The 21,585-nt window shown below is 36.6% G+C and overlaps 1 protein-coding gene across 1 annotated transcript in view; it reads right to left on the bottom strand.

The window, feature by feature from the left end:
- TTN (titin) overlaps positions 1 to 21,585 on the bottom strand; it is a 248,995-nt gene that overhangs the window by 62,922 nt on the left and 164,488 nt on the right. The window contains exons 223-265 of the mRNA XM_046943725.1: positions 20,908 to 21,192; positions 20,487 to 20,638; positions 20,203 to 20,350; positions 19,840 to 20,017; positions 19,627 to 19,748; positions 19,250 to 19,537; positions 18,860 to 19,156; positions 18,564 to 18,750; positions 17,880 to 17,995; positions 17,478 to 17,777; positions 16,938 to 17,237; positions 16,739 to 16,844; positions 15,456 to 15,652; positions 15,049 to 15,354; positions 14,671 to 14,949; positions 13,927 to 14,226; positions 13,527 to 13,829; positions 13,059 to 13,433; positions 12,638 to 12,940; positions 11,937 to 12,236; positions 11,520 to 11,816; positions 11,137 to 11,421; positions 10,750 to 11,043; positions 9,546 to 9,845; positions 9,135 to 9,443; positions 8,853 to 9,043; positions 7,944 to 8,373; positions 7,125 to 7,433; positions 6,565 to 6,713; positions 6,442 to 6,474; positions 6,216 to 6,345; positions 5,816 to 6,115; positions 5,411 to 5,728; positions 5,024 to 5,320; positions 4,616 to 4,915; positions 3,629 to 3,943; positions 3,384 to 3,532; positions 2,386 to 2,536; positions 2,010 to 2,291; positions 1,617 to 1,919; positions 1,227 to 1,529; positions 827 to 1,108; positions 72 to 371 (exon numbers count right to left, since the gene is read on the bottom strand). Coding sequence (XP_046799681.1) covers positions 72 to 371; positions 827 to 1,108; positions 1,227 to 1,529; positions 1,617 to 1,919; positions 2,010 to 2,291; positions 2,386 to 2,536; positions 3,384 to 3,532; positions 3,629 to 3,943; positions 4,616 to 4,915; positions 5,024 to 5,320; positions 5,411 to 5,728; positions 5,816 to 6,115; positions 6,216 to 6,345; positions 6,442 to 6,474; positions 6,565 to 6,713; positions 7,125 to 7,433; positions 7,944 to 8,373; positions 8,853 to 9,043; positions 9,135 to 9,443; positions 9,546 to 9,845; positions 10,750 to 11,043; positions 11,137 to 11,421; positions 11,520 to 11,816; positions 11,937 to 12,236; positions 12,638 to 12,940; positions 13,059 to 13,433; positions 13,527 to 13,829; positions 13,927 to 14,226; positions 14,671 to 14,949; positions 15,049 to 15,354; positions 15,456 to 15,652; positions 16,739 to 16,844; positions 16,938 to 17,237; positions 17,478 to 17,777; positions 17,880 to 17,995; positions 18,564 to 18,750; positions 18,860 to 19,156; positions 19,250 to 19,537; positions 19,627 to 19,748; positions 19,840 to 20,017; positions 20,203 to 20,350; positions 20,487 to 20,638; positions 20,908 to 21,192 — 10,869 coding nt within the window. The remainder of the gene's footprint in view (positions 1 to 71; positions 372 to 826; positions 1,109 to 1,226; positions 1,530 to 1,616; positions 1,920 to 2,009; positions 2,292 to 2,385; positions 2,537 to 3,383; positions 3,533 to 3,628; positions 3,944 to 4,615; positions 4,916 to 5,023; positions 5,321 to 5,410; positions 5,729 to 5,815; positions 6,116 to 6,215; positions 6,346 to 6,441; positions 6,475 to 6,564; positions 6,714 to 7,124; positions 7,434 to 7,943; positions 8,374 to 8,852; positions 9,044 to 9,134; positions 9,444 to 9,545; positions 9,846 to 10,749; positions 11,044 to 11,136; positions 11,422 to 11,519; positions 11,817 to 11,936; positions 12,237 to 12,637; positions 12,941 to 13,058; positions 13,434 to 13,526; positions 13,830 to 13,926; positions 14,227 to 14,670; positions 14,950 to 15,048; positions 15,355 to 15,455; positions 15,653 to 16,738; positions 16,845 to 16,937; positions 17,238 to 17,477; positions 17,778 to 17,879; positions 17,996 to 18,563; positions 18,751 to 18,859; positions 19,157 to 19,249; positions 19,538 to 19,626; positions 19,749 to 19,839; positions 20,018 to 20,202; positions 20,351 to 20,486; positions 20,639 to 20,907; positions 21,193 to 21,585) is intronic.

Genomic DNA, 21,585 nt, shown 5'->3' with positions numbered 1-21,585 from the left:
AAGACTTCATGAAGGCAACAGACAGAGTAAAGATTGCAATATCAAAATAAGATAGCAAACAAATGACATACTGAAACGGTCCTTAGCTTTCATCTCATCAGAGATGAGAGGATCACTTATGCCGTAGAGATTTTCAGCATAAATTCGAACTTGATATTCTCTTCCTTCAAGCAGCTTGGGAATTTTGCATGTTGTCTTAACTGTGGCAGATGTAACTGGCATCCACAGGTCTCTGTGTGTATCCTTCTTCTCAATAATGTAATTTGTAATTTCACTGCCTCCGTCATCGAGTGGAGGTTTCCAGGAAACTATCATATGATCTTTATGAACTTCATCAAATATAACTGGACCCACTGGAGGTGATGGGCGATCTGTTTAAGAAAAAAAGTAAGTCATACCCATGTTTTTATAAGATCTTTGAACAATAACAGAGATGAAACCAGTGTCAATATGGTAAATATATTGTGAAAATAGAAACCTGGCATCTATTATTAATAAGGAATGAAAATCTCAAAATTATTCCTCTTTAATACTTGTCTGACTCACTGGACCTAATTTCTTAGTGCTTATAAAGTATTTAGTGACTGACATTTTCTACAGTAAATTTACATTCTTGAAATGCATGTGGAAACATATATTCATTCAGAATAAATTAAGGCAGAGTTAACTATGAACTCAAAATCCGTAAATAATATTTCAGTAAAAATAAGAGTGTGATAAATCAGAATATTTTAATAAAGAACACAGTTTTTATATTTCGCATAATTCAATGAATTTGAATTATAATAAAACGTTAAAGGCAGTACTATCGTTCAGTGAAACCTACCGACAACAGTAACTTGACAAAACCCTTTTCTCGATCCTGTGCTGTTCTCTACAGTAACACAATATTTGCCTGAATCTTCACGGACAGATTTTAGTATCCCCAGACAAAGTGTTGTAGGAGTTGTCTTAATCTTTGTACGGTCATCTTCTTTCAAAACAATATCATCCCTTAGCCAAGTAATCTTTGGTGTGGGCTTTCCTGAGTAACGTCCAGTCAGGCTGAAGGCTTCACCAACCCGAACAATTAGCTTGTCTCTGAAGTCAAGGTCGAGTGTTGGAGGAGCTGAGAGATGAAAGTAAAAAATAGGATTTCCACAAATGTCAGCAATAGTAGTAGGAAAAAGTAAGGAATCAGTGAGAGTGATCATTGTTTTCAAAAGAAATATAAAAAAGATACATACCAATTTCATCCTTGCATGTGATTGGTTTTGTGCAAAATGATGGCTTGCCTTGCCCCACAATATTGCAAGCACTCACACGATACTCATAGGTGTCACCCTCTTTCAAGCCTTCTACAGTGTATTTCCTATCAAGCATTTTCTCCTTAGTAACTCTGTGGAATTTTTCTTTTCCAATGAGACGACTCTCTAGAACATACATGGTGATATCTGAGCCTCCATTATATTTTGGAGGATTCCAAGTTAATGTAACAGAGTTCTTCGTAACTGCTTTAACCTCTAGGTCTTCAGGACGGTCAGGAACGGCTGTGAACAAACACAAAAATAAGTTAAATTCCTTTTCCTGCAGATTCATCTCATATGAAAACAACTTAACCCACAAAATCAACTTACTTATTGGATCTCTAATGATGAGCTCTTTTGTCGTCTCTGTGAAAGGACCCATGCCGATTATATTCTCTGCTGCAATTCGGAAAAAGTAGGCTTTCCCTTCAGTCAGCCCCTGAACAACAGCATTCTGTCTTGTAACTGTATAGCTTACTGGAGTCCAGGCTCTATGGTCAGATTCACGTTTTTCAATTATGTAGTTGGTAATAGGAGAACCACCATCATCTTCTGGAGTAAACCATGTCAATTTACAAGAGTCACTTGTTAGGTTCTCAGTAAGGAACGGCATGCCAACTGGGCCTGGCACATCTGAAGTCAAAGAAAAAATAGAGTGTTTAAATATACATACTGAGTGTTATAAAATTTAACTTGTTCACATGGAATGAAATTGCTTTTTACCTAGCACATCAACAATAATGGTCTTCTTCCGCTCACCACCTGCATTTTTAGCAAGAAGAGTGTATACACCCTGGTGGCTCCGTTTGCAATTCTTGATGACTAAAGAAGAACTAATAGCTGTTTCTTCAATTTTAGCTTCTTCTGGTAAAGCTCGATCATCTCTGCTCCAACTCACTGTTGGAGCTGGTTTTCCTGAGACGTATGCTATGATTCGAATTACTCCTCCAGCATGAACAACAATTCTGTCTCTGACACTCGCATCCAAATTAATATCAGGAGCCACTGTGGGAGGTGAGCAAAATGAAAATTCAGCCTTTTTATTAGTTCTCATCTTGAATTAGAAATATTTAAAGAAGTAAATGAAAGTGATAAATACCAATTCTGTCCTTCATTTCAATAATGTCTTTGACTTCTCCAGGCTCTCCAATGCCCGCAGCATTCACTGCCCTAACTCTAAATTTATAAAAACATCCTTCTTTTAATCCTGCCACAACAAACTTGGTTCCTCTGATTTCTTTATCCTTTACCTGGAAAAAAATATTATAAAATCAACCAAAATCAAGGTATCATCAGTTTCTTTGTAATGCTTGAAATAAATCTTAAATGAGAAATTGTTTCACATTTACAAGTAGAAGACATTATTGAGCATACGGTAATCTAGCTCATATATGGGTTTTCAGAAACTGGGACACACAAGCCTTTGTTGTGAAGATTTACTTTTTTTATAATTTTAAAAGACAGAGACATTACAAGAATTACAATGCTCTGTAGTCCCAGAAGGATTACTTGTTTTGATGGTCAAATAAGCTCATACAAGTGACAGTGGAAAAAAAAAGAAAAAAAAAAAAGAACAATTTGTTCTTTTATAAGTCCAAATATGAATCCTTTTTACCTGGAAAAAATGCAGGAAATTTACATACTACTTTAAATGCATCTCAGTATTTACACAGATACAAAAAATGGCCAAAGTATTATTTCTTTTATTTTTCTCTAAAAAAGCAGGGACCATATTAGTTATAAATAATTTAGCAGACATTATGCCAGTGATAACTTGTTTTTCTCTTCTGATTTTTTTTTTTTTTAAATCACAGGTCACCTACATATTTTGTCTTACTTTTAAACACAGAATTATAAAAAAATCTAAGATAAAAAAACTGCTCAGTTAACTGGTGTTGTGGAGTGGCAATTGCTGACTTCAAATTTGGTTGTACTATATGAAAATAATTATGATGTTTAATATCAAGTTTTAGAAAATAACATCCATAATGAAAATTTGTAAAAAAAATATATATATCTTTTTCTTTTCTGGAGACACTTCTTTAGATAGACGTATAGAGAAAAAAAAAAATCAGATTCTATAGGATTTCCACCTACCTTTTCCCATTCTTCCTTTCCTTCCTCTTTGTACTCAACAATGTACCCAGTGATCCTAGAGCCACCATCCTTTAATGGTGGAGTCCACTCCAAGTCTACAGAAGATTTTGTCCAATCAGTAACTTTTGGAACAGGAGGGCCAGGTGGGGCTGAAAAAAATCATCACACAGTTACAGCATAACAACATATTCTGTGTTCCTATTTGAGTATTTTCAAATTCAAAAACAGGAAACAAAAATATTTACCAATAGGGTCTCTAGCAATTGCTGGATCAGATGGCATGCTTGGTGGTCCAACACCAGCTGCATTAATAGCTGATACACGAAATTGATATTCAGAACCTTCAATAAGACCAGTAACTTTGTATGAAACACCCAGTGCCATAGGTTTGATTGGGTCACGGTTAATCCTGGTCCATCTCTTTCCAGTAGTTTCTTTGCGCTCCAGCCAGTAACCAGTAATAGGAGAACCACCATCGTGTTCTGGTTCTTCCCAGTTTACAGTCATAGAGTCACGTGTTATACTGCTAACTGTTGGTTTGTCACATGGTCCAGGAACAGCTGGGGAAAAAAATTACAGATAGCTTGTAAAAAATTGCTACAGGAAGATGGAGATACCTAGAGTGCAAAACAGACCTATGTAGTCACATGATTACAGCTGCAGCATGTGACCCCTTCCCTCATTCAGCTTACCATCCCTTTTCACATAATATACCATGAAACTACTGTGATTTATCTTTCATTCAAATAACAATGGTCAAGAATGAGGTTGCCTTTTTTTTTTTTTTTTTTGCTTCCTGAATCAGTACCTCATTTCAGCACCTAGCCCAATCCTAAATGTTTCAAAGATAGTTTTCTCATGTCAAACATTTCTTCTACATCACTATTGCTCAAATTTCTCTTTCAAAACTGAAGGCAGCAAATTGCTGATCTATAAGATCAATAATGTCTCAAACACAACAGAATGACCTAAATCTTGTAAGATAAAACCTTATTTGCATATTTACATCTTAATAAACTCTGAGATTTTATTTCAATATATTTAACAGGGAAAGTATTTTTAGATTTCACACATGCTTTTAAGTACTAACTACTACTGCTAAAATTCTTCAAGCTATTCTAGAAAATTTACTTCGGTGAAGAGAGAAAAATAGTAGTGGTATTTAACAGATATCATACACTTGACAGTGTATGAAAATATCTGACATTATTTGAAAACATATTTCTACTTACTGAAAAGGTTTCTTGCTGTTTCTGGTTCACTGTCCAAAGGTTCTCCAATACCATACTTATTTTGTGCCATAATGCGGAACACATACTCATGGCCTTCCATCAACTTGGGAATAGTGAATAAGCATTCCTTGGGCTCATTTGTAACTGGTACCCATGTCCTCCTATTTGCTTCTTTTTTCTCAATAACATAGTTTGTAATCTTAGAACCACCATCATCTAATGGAGGAAGCCATGATATTGTCATTTTGTCAGCCAAAATTGATTCAAATTTAATTGGGCCCACTGGAGGTCCAGGACGGCCTGAAATATAAATTTTTATTAAAGAAGAATTAATTCAAAGACTATTCAAATGAAATATCACGTGAATGTTATCAATTTATGTAACATAAAAAAGTTCTTGATATCTACCCAGAACATTTAGTCTCATCTCCTTTGAAGCAGTTCCTAAATTATTTACAGCTGTTATAGTATATAAGCCTGTATCACTTCTGCGAGACTGTTGAATCAATAAAGTGCAAGAATCTTCACCAACAATCTTGTTGACATGTTGGTCATACGACACTGGTTTCTTGTCATCTGGTTTCTTTGGAGAAGCTTTTTCCCAAGTTAGTGCTGGGAAGGGTATGCCCTTTATCTTGGCCACAATGTTAACATCTGTTCCTTCTTCAACCTCCATAAATTCTTTGAGTTCAATAGATGGTGGGCCTACAATGAAATGTTGAGAAAGTTCACATACAAAAACGCTTCATCACTGTAGAGTAGAATTCATATTTATTGGTACTAGCCACTACTTACACGTTTGGTCTTTGACAACAAGTGGACCAACAGTAGCTGAAGGCCTGCTAGGACCTGCTATATTTACAGCCTTGACTCTGAACTCATATTCACCACCTTCTATAAGATCCTCAACAGTAAACTTTGTTTCCTCCACGTCACGTCTGTTGCACTGTTTCCAAGTCTCTTTCACTTCTCCAGTACGATCCCAGCGGAGACATTCAACATTATAATGGGTAACAGGAGCTCCGCCATCATTCTTTGGAGGTTTCCATGTCAAGCTCACTGTGTTCTTGGTTACAAGGCCAATCTTCAATTTAATAGGTGGATCAGGAGGATCTAAAGAAAGGAAACAGAAACATAAATAAATTCCCTGTACAGTATCATCTGGTTTCAAATAACTCTATTCATTCTGATTTCACTTACGGATTGGATCCCTGGCTGTGGTTCGTTGGATAGTTTCTGCAGGAGGGCCAACACCAAAACGGTTTTCTGCACGTACCCGGAAGAAATACTCTTGACCAGATATGAGATCAGGTACAACAAAGGAAGTGCTTCCACAGTTTGCATTGACTTTTGTCCAGGCTTTCCCATCGATAGTTCTTTTTTCTATAACATATCCTCTGATTCTATCTCCACCATCATCATCTGGCATCTTCCATGAAAGTTTGCAACTACCTCTTGTGATATCACTTACTTTTAGGTCTTTTGGTGGACCTGGGACATCTGTTAAGGTAAAAGCATAACAGAAACAACGTTACACAAGTATGTAGGAAAAAAACTCCAAAACCAACTATTTGAACATTTCAGTATGTGTAAGCCATACCAAGAACATTGACTCTGATATGTGCTGTTTTTTGTCCCGCTTTGTTTTTCGCTGTAATACTGTATCGTCCCGAATGACTTCTGTGGCACTCAGGGATGATTATCACTGAACGTGTATCAGTTGCTTCCACCTGTATATCATAGAAAAAAAAGAAGTTATAGATCAACTTTAAATGTCTGTTTGAAAAATTTTGCAATACTAATGTTACAAAACTTGCTTGCTTTACCTGAGCTTCTTCAGGTACATTATGACCTCCCTCCTATAAATAAAGGGAATAAAGTAAATATGAAAGGGATATACTTAAATGCCTAGAAATAGATTAAGGAAAAAAGTTTTTTCTTTTACTAACCTTTGCTGTTGTCTTTGCTTTTCCTTCAAATTCCCAAAATGATTTTGGAACTGGACGACCTTTGATAACAGCTGGGATTTTAATTGTTGTGCCAGCACGACAAGAGAGAAAATCCTGTGCTCCAATATCAAGGAAGATTTCTGGTTCCTCTGCAAGAAAAAAATATTAGTTGATAATTTTTCAGAGCTACCGAAAGTAAATTTCTGCCACAACTAGTCTAAATCCCCAGATAAACATACAGAATGTATGCTTATTTGGAAAAGGTGGTGTGTATAAAAGGTAAGGTGGGAATTATATAAATAAATTTGTTGTTGCAATTTCATCACAAAATACAAAGTACTTCTGTACTATGGCTGTGGGATCTCGTAAGTATTCTCAGTAGATCATGCACTTTCAAGTGTTATCATGACACTTTCCAAAAAGTCTCTTAGTCTTTTACTACATTTCTGTTCAATTATTTGCTTGTTATTGACTCTGGTTGCTTTGCATCCTGCTCAACCATTTGCAGCAGTAGATAACATTTAGATATAAATACCTAAATGAATTTCTACAAGACTTACCTAAAATATCTTGGATAGGTATTTCAGATGTTGCAGGACTTGGTTCTGATTCTCCAGCAGCATTTACAGCTTTCACCCTGAATCGGTATTTTCTGAGCTCTTTCAAATTGGGAATTACACATTCACAAGTGGGAAAGAGTTTGTCTCCTTCATTCACCTTTTTCCAGTCAGTACTACCTTCATCTTGCATTTCAACAATATAGCCTTTTATTGGGCTACCACCATCCTTTTGTGGAGGCTTCCATGCAAGAGATACAGACGATTTGGTTTTGTCTTTGATCTCTGGACAAGATGGTGGGCCAGGCACAACTTGTAAAACAAGAGCAAGCAAAAGCAAGGATTACCTGAGAGTTAGTACTTGTGTATAGATTTCTTAAGAGTTTATAGAAGAATGCAAACATTTTCAGTGTTTTTCTGCCATACACAGAGTATATAACCCTAGAATATGCATAATAATTACATATATTACATATATAACTGAGGAATACTTTAGGTAAAAGGCATAAAAATTGAACTCTAACAGTGAAGAAAAGTAATTATATGAAAATTTGATACTGAACTCAAACAAGTATACATGGCAATATTTGCGAGCGCATAATCACAGTTAGGTATATAAATGAAAGGGTAAAAAGTTTAAATAAGTCAATTATTTTAAAACCAGTAAAAAACAGAAAATTAGTAACTACTTTGCATCAACAACATCTTTTTGGTTTAATGAAAACAAAGCATTTGATTAATTGCACTAAACTCAATGTTAAAAAAAGCACCACATTCTAGTGTAATACAAACCTTAAAAGTAGTCACAACTTTTATACTTACATATGGGATCTGCTGCTAAAGCAGGATCTGATGGTTCACTGGGAGGACCAATTCCAGCAAGATTTTCAGCCATAACTCTGAATTGATATTCAACACCTTCAGCCAAGCGAAGCACATTGTACTCTAAACCTTTTACTGATGGTTTCGTTACTGGAGCCCTATTAACACGTGACCAGTAGACACCTCCCACCTCTCTCTTCTCCAACCAATAGCCAGTTATTGGGCTGCCACCATTGTCCAAAGGAGGCTCCCACGCCACCAGCATTGATGACCTAGTGCGATCTAAAATTCTGGGCTTTCCAGGAGGTCCAGGAAGGCCATAGGGATCCTTAATAACAACTTTTTCTGAGAGGCATTCATCACTTATTCCATATTTGTTTACAGCCCGGATTCTAAATTGGTATTTTTCATTTGTTGCAAGATTCCACACCTGAAAAATAAGATTTTAATCACTATGTAGTTACTTTCAGAATCAACTTATTTGTTATTATTCAGAGGTTTTTAGCTTTGGATTCTACCTTGGAATCTCACTGATATCATGATGTCTGTGTAGCTACATAGCTGCATGCAGTGCCCTAGGTATAGTCTTATTTCATGTGTACAGGATCAAATGTAAATAAAAATGTCATCAGGTTTCACTTTGCAATTGGTAAAGCTACAAATAATACTGGAAAATGGAAAAGAAGTTGTCTTCTAAATTCACATGAGATTAAATAGCAAATGAGAACAATTTATTTTGTTTTGACACATGAGGAAAATACATACACATAGTATGTATATTCATAGTTGGGCAATGTGCATTCAGTAGTTACACACTTTAAATGGACCACTAGCACAGGTATCTATGCAAGAAGTAGTTTTTATTGTGTGTTGACATAATGAAGTATATAATATAAATAATAGAATTACCCCAAATCTTCTGTCTACAGCACTGTTGGAGACTTCTTCCCATTCGGACTTCTTCCTACTAGCATCACGTTTCTCGATAATGTAATGGGTAATTTCACTACCACCATTGTCAAGAGGTGCATCCCATGTTAAATAGCATGATTCTGCTTTAATATCAGAAACAGCAAGGTTTCTTGGTGGAGAAGGACGATCTATATGAGAGTAAGAGAACATAGAACTGCATTAAGAAAAAGACAAAAGCATTCTACTAGCTACCGTTTTATTGAAATGCCACATCCTTACCATACACTTCAACATGCACATTGCGAAATGCAGTGCCAAGACGATTGGAAGCTCTCACAGTGTAAGTGCCTTTATCATCTCTCGTGGCTGCAGGTAGGATAAGTTCAGTTTTTGCCTCACTTCTTGATACTTCTTCCTTGGTTATCTTAAGTGCACTGGATGTTTGGTCAATTAAAACTTCATTCTTGTTCCATTCAATCTTTGGCATTGGCAGTCCAGTCACATCAGCAGGAATATTAACTGGTTCTCCTGCCTTCACTTTGATAGTATCTCCTCTCACAGCCAAGCGTAATGTTACAGTTGGAGGTACTGAAAAGCAGAAAAAGAATGATAATGAAGTTAGGGATGAAAAAGAAAATGTACTGCATTGTTTTTAAGATGTTTATATGGATTTCTTTAAACCAGATATACCTTCATCATCCTGTATAACTACATTGAGGGGCAATGATGGTTCACTCTCTCCAATCTCATTAACAGCTTTGACACGGAATTCATACATATGGAGTTCATCAAGTTTTTCAACAAGAAGAGATGTGGTTGGACACAGCCTTGGGTTCACTCTTTCATAGTCTTTTGAATCATGTCTCCTCTTCTCAACAATGTATCCTAAGATAGGACTACCACCATCACTACGTGGAGGCTTCCAATCAAGTGTAATGGTTGACTTTGTCCTCTCTGTGTACATGAATCTCTCAGGTGCTGTTGGAGGACCTATTAACACAGATAAATCGTAATGAAAAATATATAAAATATAATGTCAGTTACTCTGAAAGTAATGCTTCCCATTTATTTCCATGGAAACTACAACAGATACAAAGAGCATAACATTATTTGATAGAGCAAATTCTCAGCTACAAAGCACTTTTTCACCACAGTCATCACCATTAACTATGCATTTTTGTCAGCTATGAACAAGAGTCTGCATGCTGTGCTCATAAAAATGTGAACCAGAGGAGATAACACACTGCTTAACAGCTGCTGTGATGGCTGGTAGGAAAATATTGCCCATGTAGTCCAGCTTTCATTGTGCTAACATCCACTGTTTGGTGCCCATAAACATTCAGCAAATGCAGATGAATGGCAAGGGTTGCATTTTTTTCTGCATGGAGAAATTCAGTTCCACACCTTTGCTTCATATGCACATTCTTGTTAGGTGGCATTTTATCAGACTGTCTCTCTGCTGCCATCTGTCACATGGCAACAAAATTTAGCAGAATATTGGTGGGAAGGTTCAACCACTACTACCATACCACCAACATCTGCCTCTGATGTCCAGGGACAACATAATAAAATAGGAAGCATTACGTTTGGAGCAGTCATTGATATTTTAAATTGCATGACTACAGCAGCTACAATATCTATGGTTTTCCAAAGTCATATCTTTCATATGCAAAATATTTGAATATGTTTATGGATAGCAGAAAGTTTCTAATGTTTGTGGACAAAATGGCAACAAGCAATATCTTGGTAGACACGGGAATTTTATTACCTAAAGAGAGACAGTAGTTTCACACTCTCTCTCTGTTTCAGAGATCTGAGCAAATGAACTGTGAAAGGCAGACAAGTTATCCAGACAGGGAGAAAGAAACAAAAAAACATAAATTAGTTATCTTACCTAATGGATCAACTGCAAGAATGGGTCCTATTTCAACAGCTGGACCAGTACCAAACTTGTTCTTGGCGCTGACACGAAATTTATATTCCTGCCCTTCAACTAGACCTGTAATATCACATTTAGATCTTTCTGTGTCAATAGCTAGTCTCCATGTATGCATTTTGGCATCTTTCCGTTCAACAATAAAGCCTATGATATCGCTGCCTCCATCATCTTCAGGATCAGACCAGTTAAGCAAGCACATCTTTCTGTTTGTGACCACTGGCTTTAGGTCAAGGACTGGTCCAGGAACATCTGAAAAAATAATATCAAACAAGTAGGATAAAGCCCAAAGATTATTTCACCAAAAGAGATGCTCAGTTGATTTCAGGAAGTATTTTTTCTTACCAAATACTTCTACTCTGGTTCCCGCTGATTTGGAACCACTACTGTTTGTAGCAGTAATTACGTATCTTCCATGGTCTTTTCTCAAGGCATTCTTAATGGTTAATTCTGATTTTGTGCCAACATTTTCAATAACAACTCTATCTTTGTCCAATTCACCTTCCTCCACAGTCCATACAATGGTGGGAGTAGGACGTCCTGTCACAGTAGCAGGAATTTTAATCGTTTGCCCAGCCATGATCTGAATGCCTGCTTTGACAGAAACATCCAGCTCAACAGTAGGAGGCTCTGAAGAAGAAAGAGAGGTGGTTCATTAGTTCAAGGAAAAGATTCAAGTACGGCTTTTAGGCAGCTGGAAAATTTTTCAAAATATATAATTGCCATACCTTGGGGTTCTGCAACGGTTACAGGTTCAGTTTCGCCAGGTGGTCCTTCACCAGCTGCATTAAGCGCAGTAACACGAAGTTTATAGTCTGCACCTTCTCTGACTTCTTTAACAGTGTACTGTCGGACCTTAATGGGTTTCTCTGTGCAGCGTGACCACTCTTTTGTTCCCATTAGTTGTTTGTATACATGGTAACCAGTGATATCTCCACCACCATTATACATAGGAGGTTCCCATTCTAACTCAATAGAAACTGAGTTTGTATCCGCAACCCTTGGAATAGGTGGACCAGGTGGCACTATAAAATAAGATACGTAAATGTCATGGTTTTGTAACTTTGCTATTGCTAAATCAAAGTTAAAGGTTATGAATCCTATTTTGTCACTAGTCTGCTAGCACATTTTGTTAAGCTACTTACTTATTGGGTCCTGTGCAGTTTTTGGATCTGATGGTGGACTGAATTTACCAGGGCCAGCTGCATTTTCAGCACAAACTCTGAAGATATAGGTTAATCCTTCTAGTAGTCCTTCAACTTTTAGTTCCAGAGCATTCACAAGGTTCCTGTTGACTCGAGCCCAGTGAGTGCTGTTAATTTCACGTTTTTCAATCCAATATCCTATAATTGGGCTGCCATTGTCTTTTGGTTCGTTCCATTTAACCAACATACTGTTGCTGGTAACATCTTCCACATCAGGCTTATTAGGTGGATCTGGTGGAGCTAAAAATAATAATAATAAAAATATTACATTTTTGTAATCATTGCTGTCTTATTCAGAATTTACTCAGAACTAAGACAGAACAAATATGTGAGAAATGACTAATTTTAAGGAAGTCTTAATTATCTTACTCTCTTTGATTCCTAACTGTAACCGGTCATCAAACTTAAGGTGGTTTTCTCTTTTGGTAAGAATATGACTGCTGTTCTTATTTCTTCACTAATGAAATTCGAATGCTTTTCAATATTTCCCTTTATATCCATGGTTTAAAAAAATGCAATAAGTAATAATTGCATTGTCCAATACTCTTCTGGGAAACTTTCACATGGATGAAATGGAGTGTTCTATGGGTCTGTAGATTAGTGGTTTTCAGAAAAGACTATATTTCAAAATCAAAACTTACAGAAAGGATCTTTTGCTGTCACTGGTTTTGAAACACATGGTGGCCCTGCTCCAACTCTATTTTCAGCGAATACACGGAAGAGATACTCTTTCTCTTCAATCAGTTTTGTTACATGGAATTTACAATGCCTGAGTGTTGAACTGACAGTAACCCAGCCCATTTCAGCTTTTGTGTTGTCTTTCTTTTCCAGTACATAGTTCAGGATTTCACTTCCGCCATCATCAAGGGGAGGCTCCCACTTGCAAATGACAGAATTTTTCCTCACGTCTTCAAATACAAAGTTGACTGGAGGCCCAGGAGTGTCTGTTAGTAAAGCAAGAAAAAAAGTAAAGCAAGAAAAAGTTAGTAAAACACTCATGTACTTCACTTCTCACTCAGTGCTTTCAACAAGTAGCTGGTAATGAGTACATTCACTACACACCTAACACATTAACTTCACAGGACGCTTTTGCAACACCATGATCATTTTCCACTTTAATTGTAAATGTGCCATGGTCAGCTCTGATGGAGTCACGAATTGATAGCACAGACTCTCCTTCTTTATGGTTGTCAATACTCATACGTTCTGGCAGTGAAAGCTGAAAAGGTTCCTCTTCTGCAGGTTCACCCTTCTTCTTTCTAGTATATGTTGTTACTCTCTTTTTTATTTCCTCTGGTCTGATAACTTCATCATTCCTCAGCCAAGTGATAGATGGATAAGGTGATCCTGAAATATGTGCCTCAAGTATGATCTCATCACCTTTCTTCACCTCAAGACCAGACTGCAGGCTTGCAGCAAGGAAGACTTTGGGAGCCTCTGTAATAACATAATGACAAATGAAGAGTAGAATCCACTCACATTTGAAGATGAATGGCAATTACAACAAACAATCAAATAAGCAATTCATACCAATGGGATCCACAGCTTTTACAAAAGGAGTAATCCGAGAAGGCTCACTAATGCCAGCAGCATTCTCAGCACGAACACGAAATTGGTATTCCTTCCCTTCCTCAAGACCTTTCACTGGATAGGTTAATAGAGGTACCAGATATTCATTGCATCTTTCCCACCTCTCCTTGCCTTTAGCAAGCTTTTCTATTATGTAGCCCATAATCTTGCTTCCACCATCAAACAGTGGTGGTTTCCATGTAAGTGTTACTGATTTTGATGTTGGATTATGGACCTCAAGGTCAACAGGAGGATCTGGAGGCTCTGTGAAACAACAGCAAAAGAGGTATTACATGAGTGAAGAACACATGAAGATTTTAGTTAAAATTCAGCATGGTAGGTCACTTAGCAGTAGACTTACGTTTTGGATCTTCTGCAATAATTGGGTTTCTTAGTTCAAGATATTCACCTCCTCCAATTTTATTGACAGCTTTAACACGGAAGTAATATTCACTGTTTGGGATAAGATCCTTGACTTGCCATGAGAGTTTATTTTCACCAGACATTACTGGGATATATGTTCTACGACCAGCTTCTCTGCGTTCCAGAACATAATGCAGAATAGGAGTACCACCGTCAAACTCTGGAGGTTCCCAGGTTACCTTACAAGAATTCTTAGTTACTTCGCTTGCCTTAATATCTTTACACTGTCCAGGTGGACCTGTAATTATAAAGATAAAGTTATTTAATACAACAATTAACTAAACAGAAGGGAAATATATTCCTACAAATATGAAATTATACTGCATTTCATTGCTTTGAAGAAGGCAGACCAAAACCACAAATGCTGACTACACAGCATATATAGGAACTTATATTCCTAAAGGTGAAAAAAAATCTTAATTCTTATAAGCTTTTTAAAATTTATATGATGATTATTCACAGTAATTGGGCTCTAAGCAGCCACAGACTAGTAATATCAATTTAGGATCATGTGTATTTTTGGTGAGATTTTATTATATTAATGCAGTGAAGGCAATTTACAGAGTGTCTGAGTTGAAGTGATAAATCCATATGGCAAAAAAGGGATTTCCTAGTACTTCCATCAGTTAGTGGGCTCAAACAGAGACAGGCATCTCTCCCAGAATGGAAGATGTCTAGTTACCTATGACTTTGACGTTGATAGAGCCAGTTGTTGATGCCAGTTTGTTCTCCAGTGTAATTGTATAAACACCAGCATCAGCATGAACACTCTCTATGACTTCAAGCAATGCAGAAGTGTAGTCACTCTTCATTGTTGTTCTGTCACCAGCTTTCAACTCTTTGCCATCTTTGTGCCATGTGATTGTTGGGGATGGAACAGCTCTGAAGGGCACAGGGATACTTAATTTCTGTCCTTTAACAACAACAATATCACGAGTTTTTAGATCAATGGTTGGATTACCTGTAAAAATAAATTTAATATTATTATAAATTTACTGAACACTTAAGACTTTTTTCAGTTATCAGTTATGTAGATTTCAGAAAGGAAATCTATTCTTACAGTCCGGGTCCTTGGTAACAACTTTTTCTGAGATGTCTGATGGCTCACTGGCTCCAACAGCATTGACTGCTCTGACTCTCAGCACATATTCCTTGTCTGGAACAACACCTTCCTCCACTTTGCATTTTAGATCTTTTATTGGACGAGAATTGATTCGCATCCATTTTTCTGTTCCTGCTTCACACAACTCAACATTGTACCCAATAATAGGACTTCCACCATTCTTCTCTGGTGGCTTCCATGCAATGCAAATATGATTTCGACCTGCATCTGTGACATGTAAATCCTGAGGAGGTGAAGGAGGGCCTGTAAAAATCAAAAAGATGTTTATTTTTCACTCAGAATATCTGTTCAAGCCAATACATTGCTTCCATAGTCCATATGTTGTATGTTACAATACTACTTACTTGTCGGATCTTCAATATGGATAAGATCAGTTGGTTCACTGGGATGACCACAGCCTGCTTCATTTTCTGCACGAACCTGGAACTGCACATCCATACCTTCGATGACATCAGTCACTCTGAAATTGCAATCTGGGCCAGCTGTCTTGCCAGCTTTTACCCAGCGGGTGGCTAGTTTTTCTTTCTTTTCAATAACGTATCTGAATAAATAGGAAAAAATAGTATCAGGAATGTCAAATATGAGCATTTCAGATTTCATACTCATTAAAATAGTGTGAGATTTGAATGGTATGGCTAATGAAAAAATAAAGATAGTCATTGGTGACAGAATAAATGAGCATTATTTCACATATCAGCAACACAGTCCTAGTAGTCTTAGTAGCTGTTAGATATAATAGGGTTGCCACTGATGACAGAGTATATTTTCGAGACTGAACTTCTGCTGTGTTCTTGGGTTTTGTAGAGGTGAAGGAGAGAACTCCCGTACTACATTTATATCTTTGCTAGTTCAGACTGCACTGGATAAATTCTACTGAAAATATGTGTAGATATTATCTATGAATACTTCAGTTATCTGGATTCTGTTTACAACAATCTATGGGACCGTAACAAAGATTAAATGATTTATGTTCCTTCAAGTACATCTTTGTAGTTATCAGTTTGTTTAGGATATGTTTGCTGTGAATGGGAAGAAGAGGAAGAGTGAAAATAAGAGAGAAAAATCTAACTAGCATTCAAGGTAAATTTCAGAGAAGAGATACTTGAGAAACTAAAGAGGAGGAGAATTTAGAAGAAACCAAAAGAAGGAAAACAGTCTGAGAAGTGGAACAAAGAATAAACATAAAAAAGATGACGCTTTGTAGTAGCTCAGTGTATATAGTTTTACTGAGAAACTCAGGCAGAAGAAAAATGTAACAATATTATTTGTTAGATGGGGAAAAGTAGCTAGAGCACCACCTAGAGCCGGAGTCTATATCCGCATTAAAGTTTGATTTGTATACAACTCAATTTCATCTGATTTAATTAGATGCTTTTTTTGAAGATGTTTGTTTGAAGATATTGACACATTCATTATTTATGCACATTAGGTCATTTCTATTTGTATAATTTCCACTTTTAAAATTAAACTCATACTTGCTGTGGCCATAAAATTGCTTCTTTCACATAAATTCACCTCTTCTCCATATAAAATGTGTCCATTCCAAATTTAAAATTTTTGACAGAAATTCTTCATTTATGAAAAAATAATCCATAGAAAACACTACACAATCATAAAATGAGTTTACCTTTGAATTGGTCTGCCACCGTCATTCTTAGGTGGTTCCCATTTCAAATCAACATGACCTTTTGTCACTTCAACTACTGTAAGAGCATATGGAGGCCCAGGCGTTGCTAAACAAAATACATATACAAATTAGTAAAAAAAGGAACCCATGAGAAGTCAGCTATAGCATTAATCACTCTGAAAGCAAATCTCAAACTTACTGAATGTATCTTTAGCAAGCACTGAATCTTCAATTTCACAGTAGTCACTCTGCCCAATGGCATTTTCAGCAGCCACACGGAAGACATACAATGAGCCTTCAGTCAGCGGGCTCACTGTGTACTTGGTATCTTTCACTGTTGTATCTACAGTCTGCCAGCCTTTTCTCCTTACATCCCTCTTTTCAACAATGTAGTTGGTAATTGGAGAGCCCCCATCTTTTTCTGGTACTGTCCATTTAAGATCTGCTGTGTTTTTAGTAATATTAATAACCTCAAGCCAACGAGGAGGAGAAGGAGGAACTGTAAAAAAATAATAGAAGGAAAAGCAGGTTGTTATCTTGCCCAGCAAGATCCTGGAAGGCAGAGAATAATACTGAAACTATAAAAACTTTGTATTTTCTTAGATGAACAAGGGTAGATTTTAATATTTAGTAAGTCTGGAAATGTTCACTTGGCGCCTACAGAGATAGGCAGATACGGGGCTTTTTAAAAAAGACTGAGTGTACTTGCAGAAACAGCACATTCTGAAACAATACTTACACAGCCTCTCCTTGCACAGCACAGGGTCACTGGGTTCACTGGGCTCACTCTCTCCAGCCTTGTTCACAGCTCTTACACGGAATGAATATTCTTGCTTCTCCATAAGCCCTTTGAGGAAGTGTTCAGTTGTGGGCACACCTTCAGCCACTCTCACCCACTCATCTGTTCCAGTCTTTAATAGTTCGATGACATAAGATTCAATTTTTGCCCCTCCATCATGTTCTGGCTTTGTCCAGTTCAGGAATAATGATGTCTTGCCAACATCCTTCACCGTTGGCTTTCCAGGGGGCCATGGTGGATCTAGACAAGAGTCCAAAATTAATTAAATGATTGGAAACAAACAAACAAACAAACATTTTTTTGTTGTTGTTAAAATCAACATTCAAAGTATGTTTATTATACCAATTGGGTCTTTCACTAAGATTGGCTCTGTTTCCTTGCTTGGTTTTCCAGGTCCTGCAAGATTCTCTGCCAATACACGGAACTTGTATTTCTTCTTATTTGTAAGACCTTTAACTCTGGAAATCAAAATAAGGTTTGATTAAAACAATCCACACGTTAACTCTTACCTAAAACAATATCTTCTATATTCTTCATAATTTACTTAGAAAATCTGAAAATAACCAAGTTACTGCTAATGATGCTATATGAAATATTCAGAATAGGCATTTTGCCAAAAGCAAAATGGTGTGCTGAGATGTAGAAACAAACGTGTTGAGAGCCATCTAACATTTCTGTTTGTAGTATCACTGTTAGCTAATGCAAATGTCAGGTGAAAAAAACCGGGATGTTGGCAAATTGATGCATAAAATGGTTTTGTTTACTATTTTTGAATGTCTTATAAGTAATCACAAAGTACAGATGTTAGTAAGCATAATAGAAAAACAAGAAAAAAATAAGCAATGATTCAGTTTTCTGTAAAGACATACTTCTTTAAAACTATCAGATAAAATATGTAACTGGCTATTAGTTGGCACTAAACTTACAGAAGCAGGGAAAAAAGAACAGTCATGAAGTAGAATTTGTTTAAAAGGCTACTTTTACATTTCTACATCTCAGTTTCAGCCTGAAGTGACTATATCTTACTTGAATGTTGTATCTTTCACTGGCATTTTATTGCATTTTATCCATTTATCCTGCTCAGGATCATATCTCTCAACCCAGTAGCCAGTTATGGGGCTGCCACCATCTTCATCTGGTTCATTCCATGTTAGGGTCACTGAATCTTTAGTAACCTCTATAGGTTTGAGACCTGTTGGAGGGCCTGGTGGATCTGTATAAATTAATAAATGAAAAAAAAAAACAAAACAAGACCATTACATATGTATTTTCATAGCTGTTAAAATGTAGCATTTTCAAAATTTAATATTTAATTCACTAACCAAAGGAATATTTTGCAATGATGGGGTTACACTGTGCTGGTTCCCCAATACCATACATATTCTCAGCACTGACTCGGAACACATATTCCTTATGAGGAGTTAAATTGGTAGCTCTGAATGAAGTGTCCTTGATAGTTGATGACAATTTATGCCATATTTCACTGTCTGTAGCTCTTTTCTCAAGGACATAGTTAGTAATTTTGGAACCTCCATCATCTCGGGGAGGATTCCACGTCAGAAGGCAGGATTCATTTGTGATTTCTGATACATCAAATGCAGCGGGTGGACCAGGTTTATCTGTAGGGGATAGGATGAAAATGTTAATCTTCTGCTTGCATATCTCAATGCATTACTCATGTTTTTAATAATGTAAAAATAATACATGCATACCGAGAACATTAACTTCAACAACAGCTGTAGCACGTCCACTGGAATTTACGGCTTCTATAATATAGGTTCCACTGTCACTCCTCTTGCTGTCTGTAATAGTGACTGTAGAATGATTAGGTGTTGTTTCAATAGTGATTCTATCATCAGGTCTCAGTAATTTTTCAGCCTTGGTCCAAGTAATCTGGGGCTCAGGCTTTCCAGTTATTTTGGCTGGCAGCTCAATTTTAGTTCCAGCTTTCACAGTGAGTCCAGCGAGCAGTTTCACATCTAAGAAAATTTCTGGAGCCTCTGATTTAGGAGAGAATTGAAACATTGTTATAGAAACAATATTTCAGAGAATAGTAAAAATGGAGTGGTTATTGTAATTAAGCGATTACCTTTTGCATCAATGGCCTGAATATCATCTGTTGGCTTGCTTGGCTTGCTTGCTCCTATTCTATTCAAAGCCTTAACCCGATACGCGTACCACTCTCCTTCCTTAAGTTTTGTTACTTCCATTCTGTTTGTTAAAAAAAATAATACAAATTTTTGAACTGGCTCGGATGGTGCAGTTAGTTAAAAGGTTCTAAATAGAATGTGAAGTTACTTACTTTGTTTCAATAACAGGCTCCCCACATATCTCCCACTTATCTGTGCCACGTTGGCATTTTTCTACCAGATAGCCCTTGATGCGAGCACCGCCATCATATTTGGGAGGTTCCCATGTTAGGAAGATTCCTTTTGATGTTGGATTTCTCCATTTAACATTCTCAGGTGGATCAGGAACCGCTATTAAAAATTAAATACATATGGTATCTTAGAAAACAATCTAAGGAACTGTTTTATTTATTTATTTTAAATTGGTTTATTATTTTTATTCCTTCTTTTTTAACACATTAAAGTAAGAAAAATCAGCAAGATTTTCAAAAACTGTCACCAAGAATATGAGCAACAGTTTGAAAAAGATGACTCACTTGCTGGTGCTGACATATTTATGGGTTCGTCAATATATGCAGGTTCTCCCGGGCCACATTTATTACATGCACAAACTCTAAATAAATATTCTTTTCCTTGGATGAGGTCAGGTACAGAGAACTCTTGATCAATGACATGATCCATAACCTAAAATGAGGGAAGAATCCATTGTGCTTCTCAAATGTATTTCCAAAGAGTTATTACAAAATTATGACACAAAATTCAGCAGCACATATGGAAACAATACAGCAAATACAAAAGGAATGATAAAGAATGAACTTACTTTGATCCATGTTTTCCGGCTTACTTCACGTTTTTCAATTATATAGTCAATGACTGGACTTCCACCATCATCTTCTGGAGGTTCCCATGACAGCTGTACTGTACTCCTGCTTACGTCTACAACTTTAAGTTCTTTTGGAGCACTTGGGCGAGCTAGAAATAACAATGATTTTATTAAGTATTTTCTAATCAGACATTGTCAGATTATCTCTATTTTATCTATCTGCCAAAAAACTTGCTGTCCTCAGTTATTCTTCCTAGAACAGTAAACAGCTGGCTGTTGAAGATATGAAAAAAGCTTCTGGGGGAATTAATTTCTAGTTTATAGCTATGTTTTAATACTCTTCGTTTGCTGGAAGTTATGTGACTTTACGTTATTAATCTAAGAATGTTAATATTGGAATACATACACGTCCACTTACCAATGACATTAACATCAATTTCTCCTGAAACAGATGACACAGGGTTTTCTAATGTTAATGTATAAATTCCCTTGTCTGGACGTTCACTTGGAGTAATTACAAGTTCTGCAAAGGTGGAAGTAGTCTTCATTGTTACACGACCACCTTCCTCTAAGACTTGGTCACCAAAAGACCATGTGGCAGTTGGAATAGGGTAGCCAGTGATAGGAACACGGATCTTTATTGGCTCTGGAACAATAACTTCTAGTCCATCTTTAAATGCACTTAGGTCCATTGTAGGTCCAACTGAAAAAATGGAAAATGAATTCCATTAAATATTTTCAAACATTCTGAAAATGGCTAATGATAGCTGTTTTGAAAGAGTGATTCTGATTTCCCAGCTAAATATCTGTTAGAAATATGTGATATCTTAGAATTATTAGATAAGATCTAACCTATTCTTTAAAGTAAAAACTTCATATTGTTTCGATTTCTTTTGTGTATTCTCCGACTCTCCCCCTCAGATATCTCCTATCTTTCACATAGCTAGGTCAGGAGACAAAAGGTCATGTCTTACTCTCCAGGCAACCTAACAGGTCTTTACCTAATACAGCTAATTACTGGTAGGATTCATAATGAAGAGAAATAATTCAGAATCTCATAGTTCTAAAGTTCTTTCTGCTAGTTGGTATCACAGAA

This window comes from Gallus gallus, chromosome 7 (assembly GCF_016699485.2).
Source record: "Gallus gallus isolate bGalGal1 chromosome 7, bGalGal1.mat.broiler.GRCg7b, whole genome shotgun sequence".
NCBI classification, from domain to species: Eukaryota; Metazoa; Chordata; class Aves; order Galliformes; family Phasianidae; genus Gallus; species Gallus gallus.
Note: the sequence above shows the minus strand (reverse complement) of the source record. Positions and strands in the feature narration are given on the sequence as shown.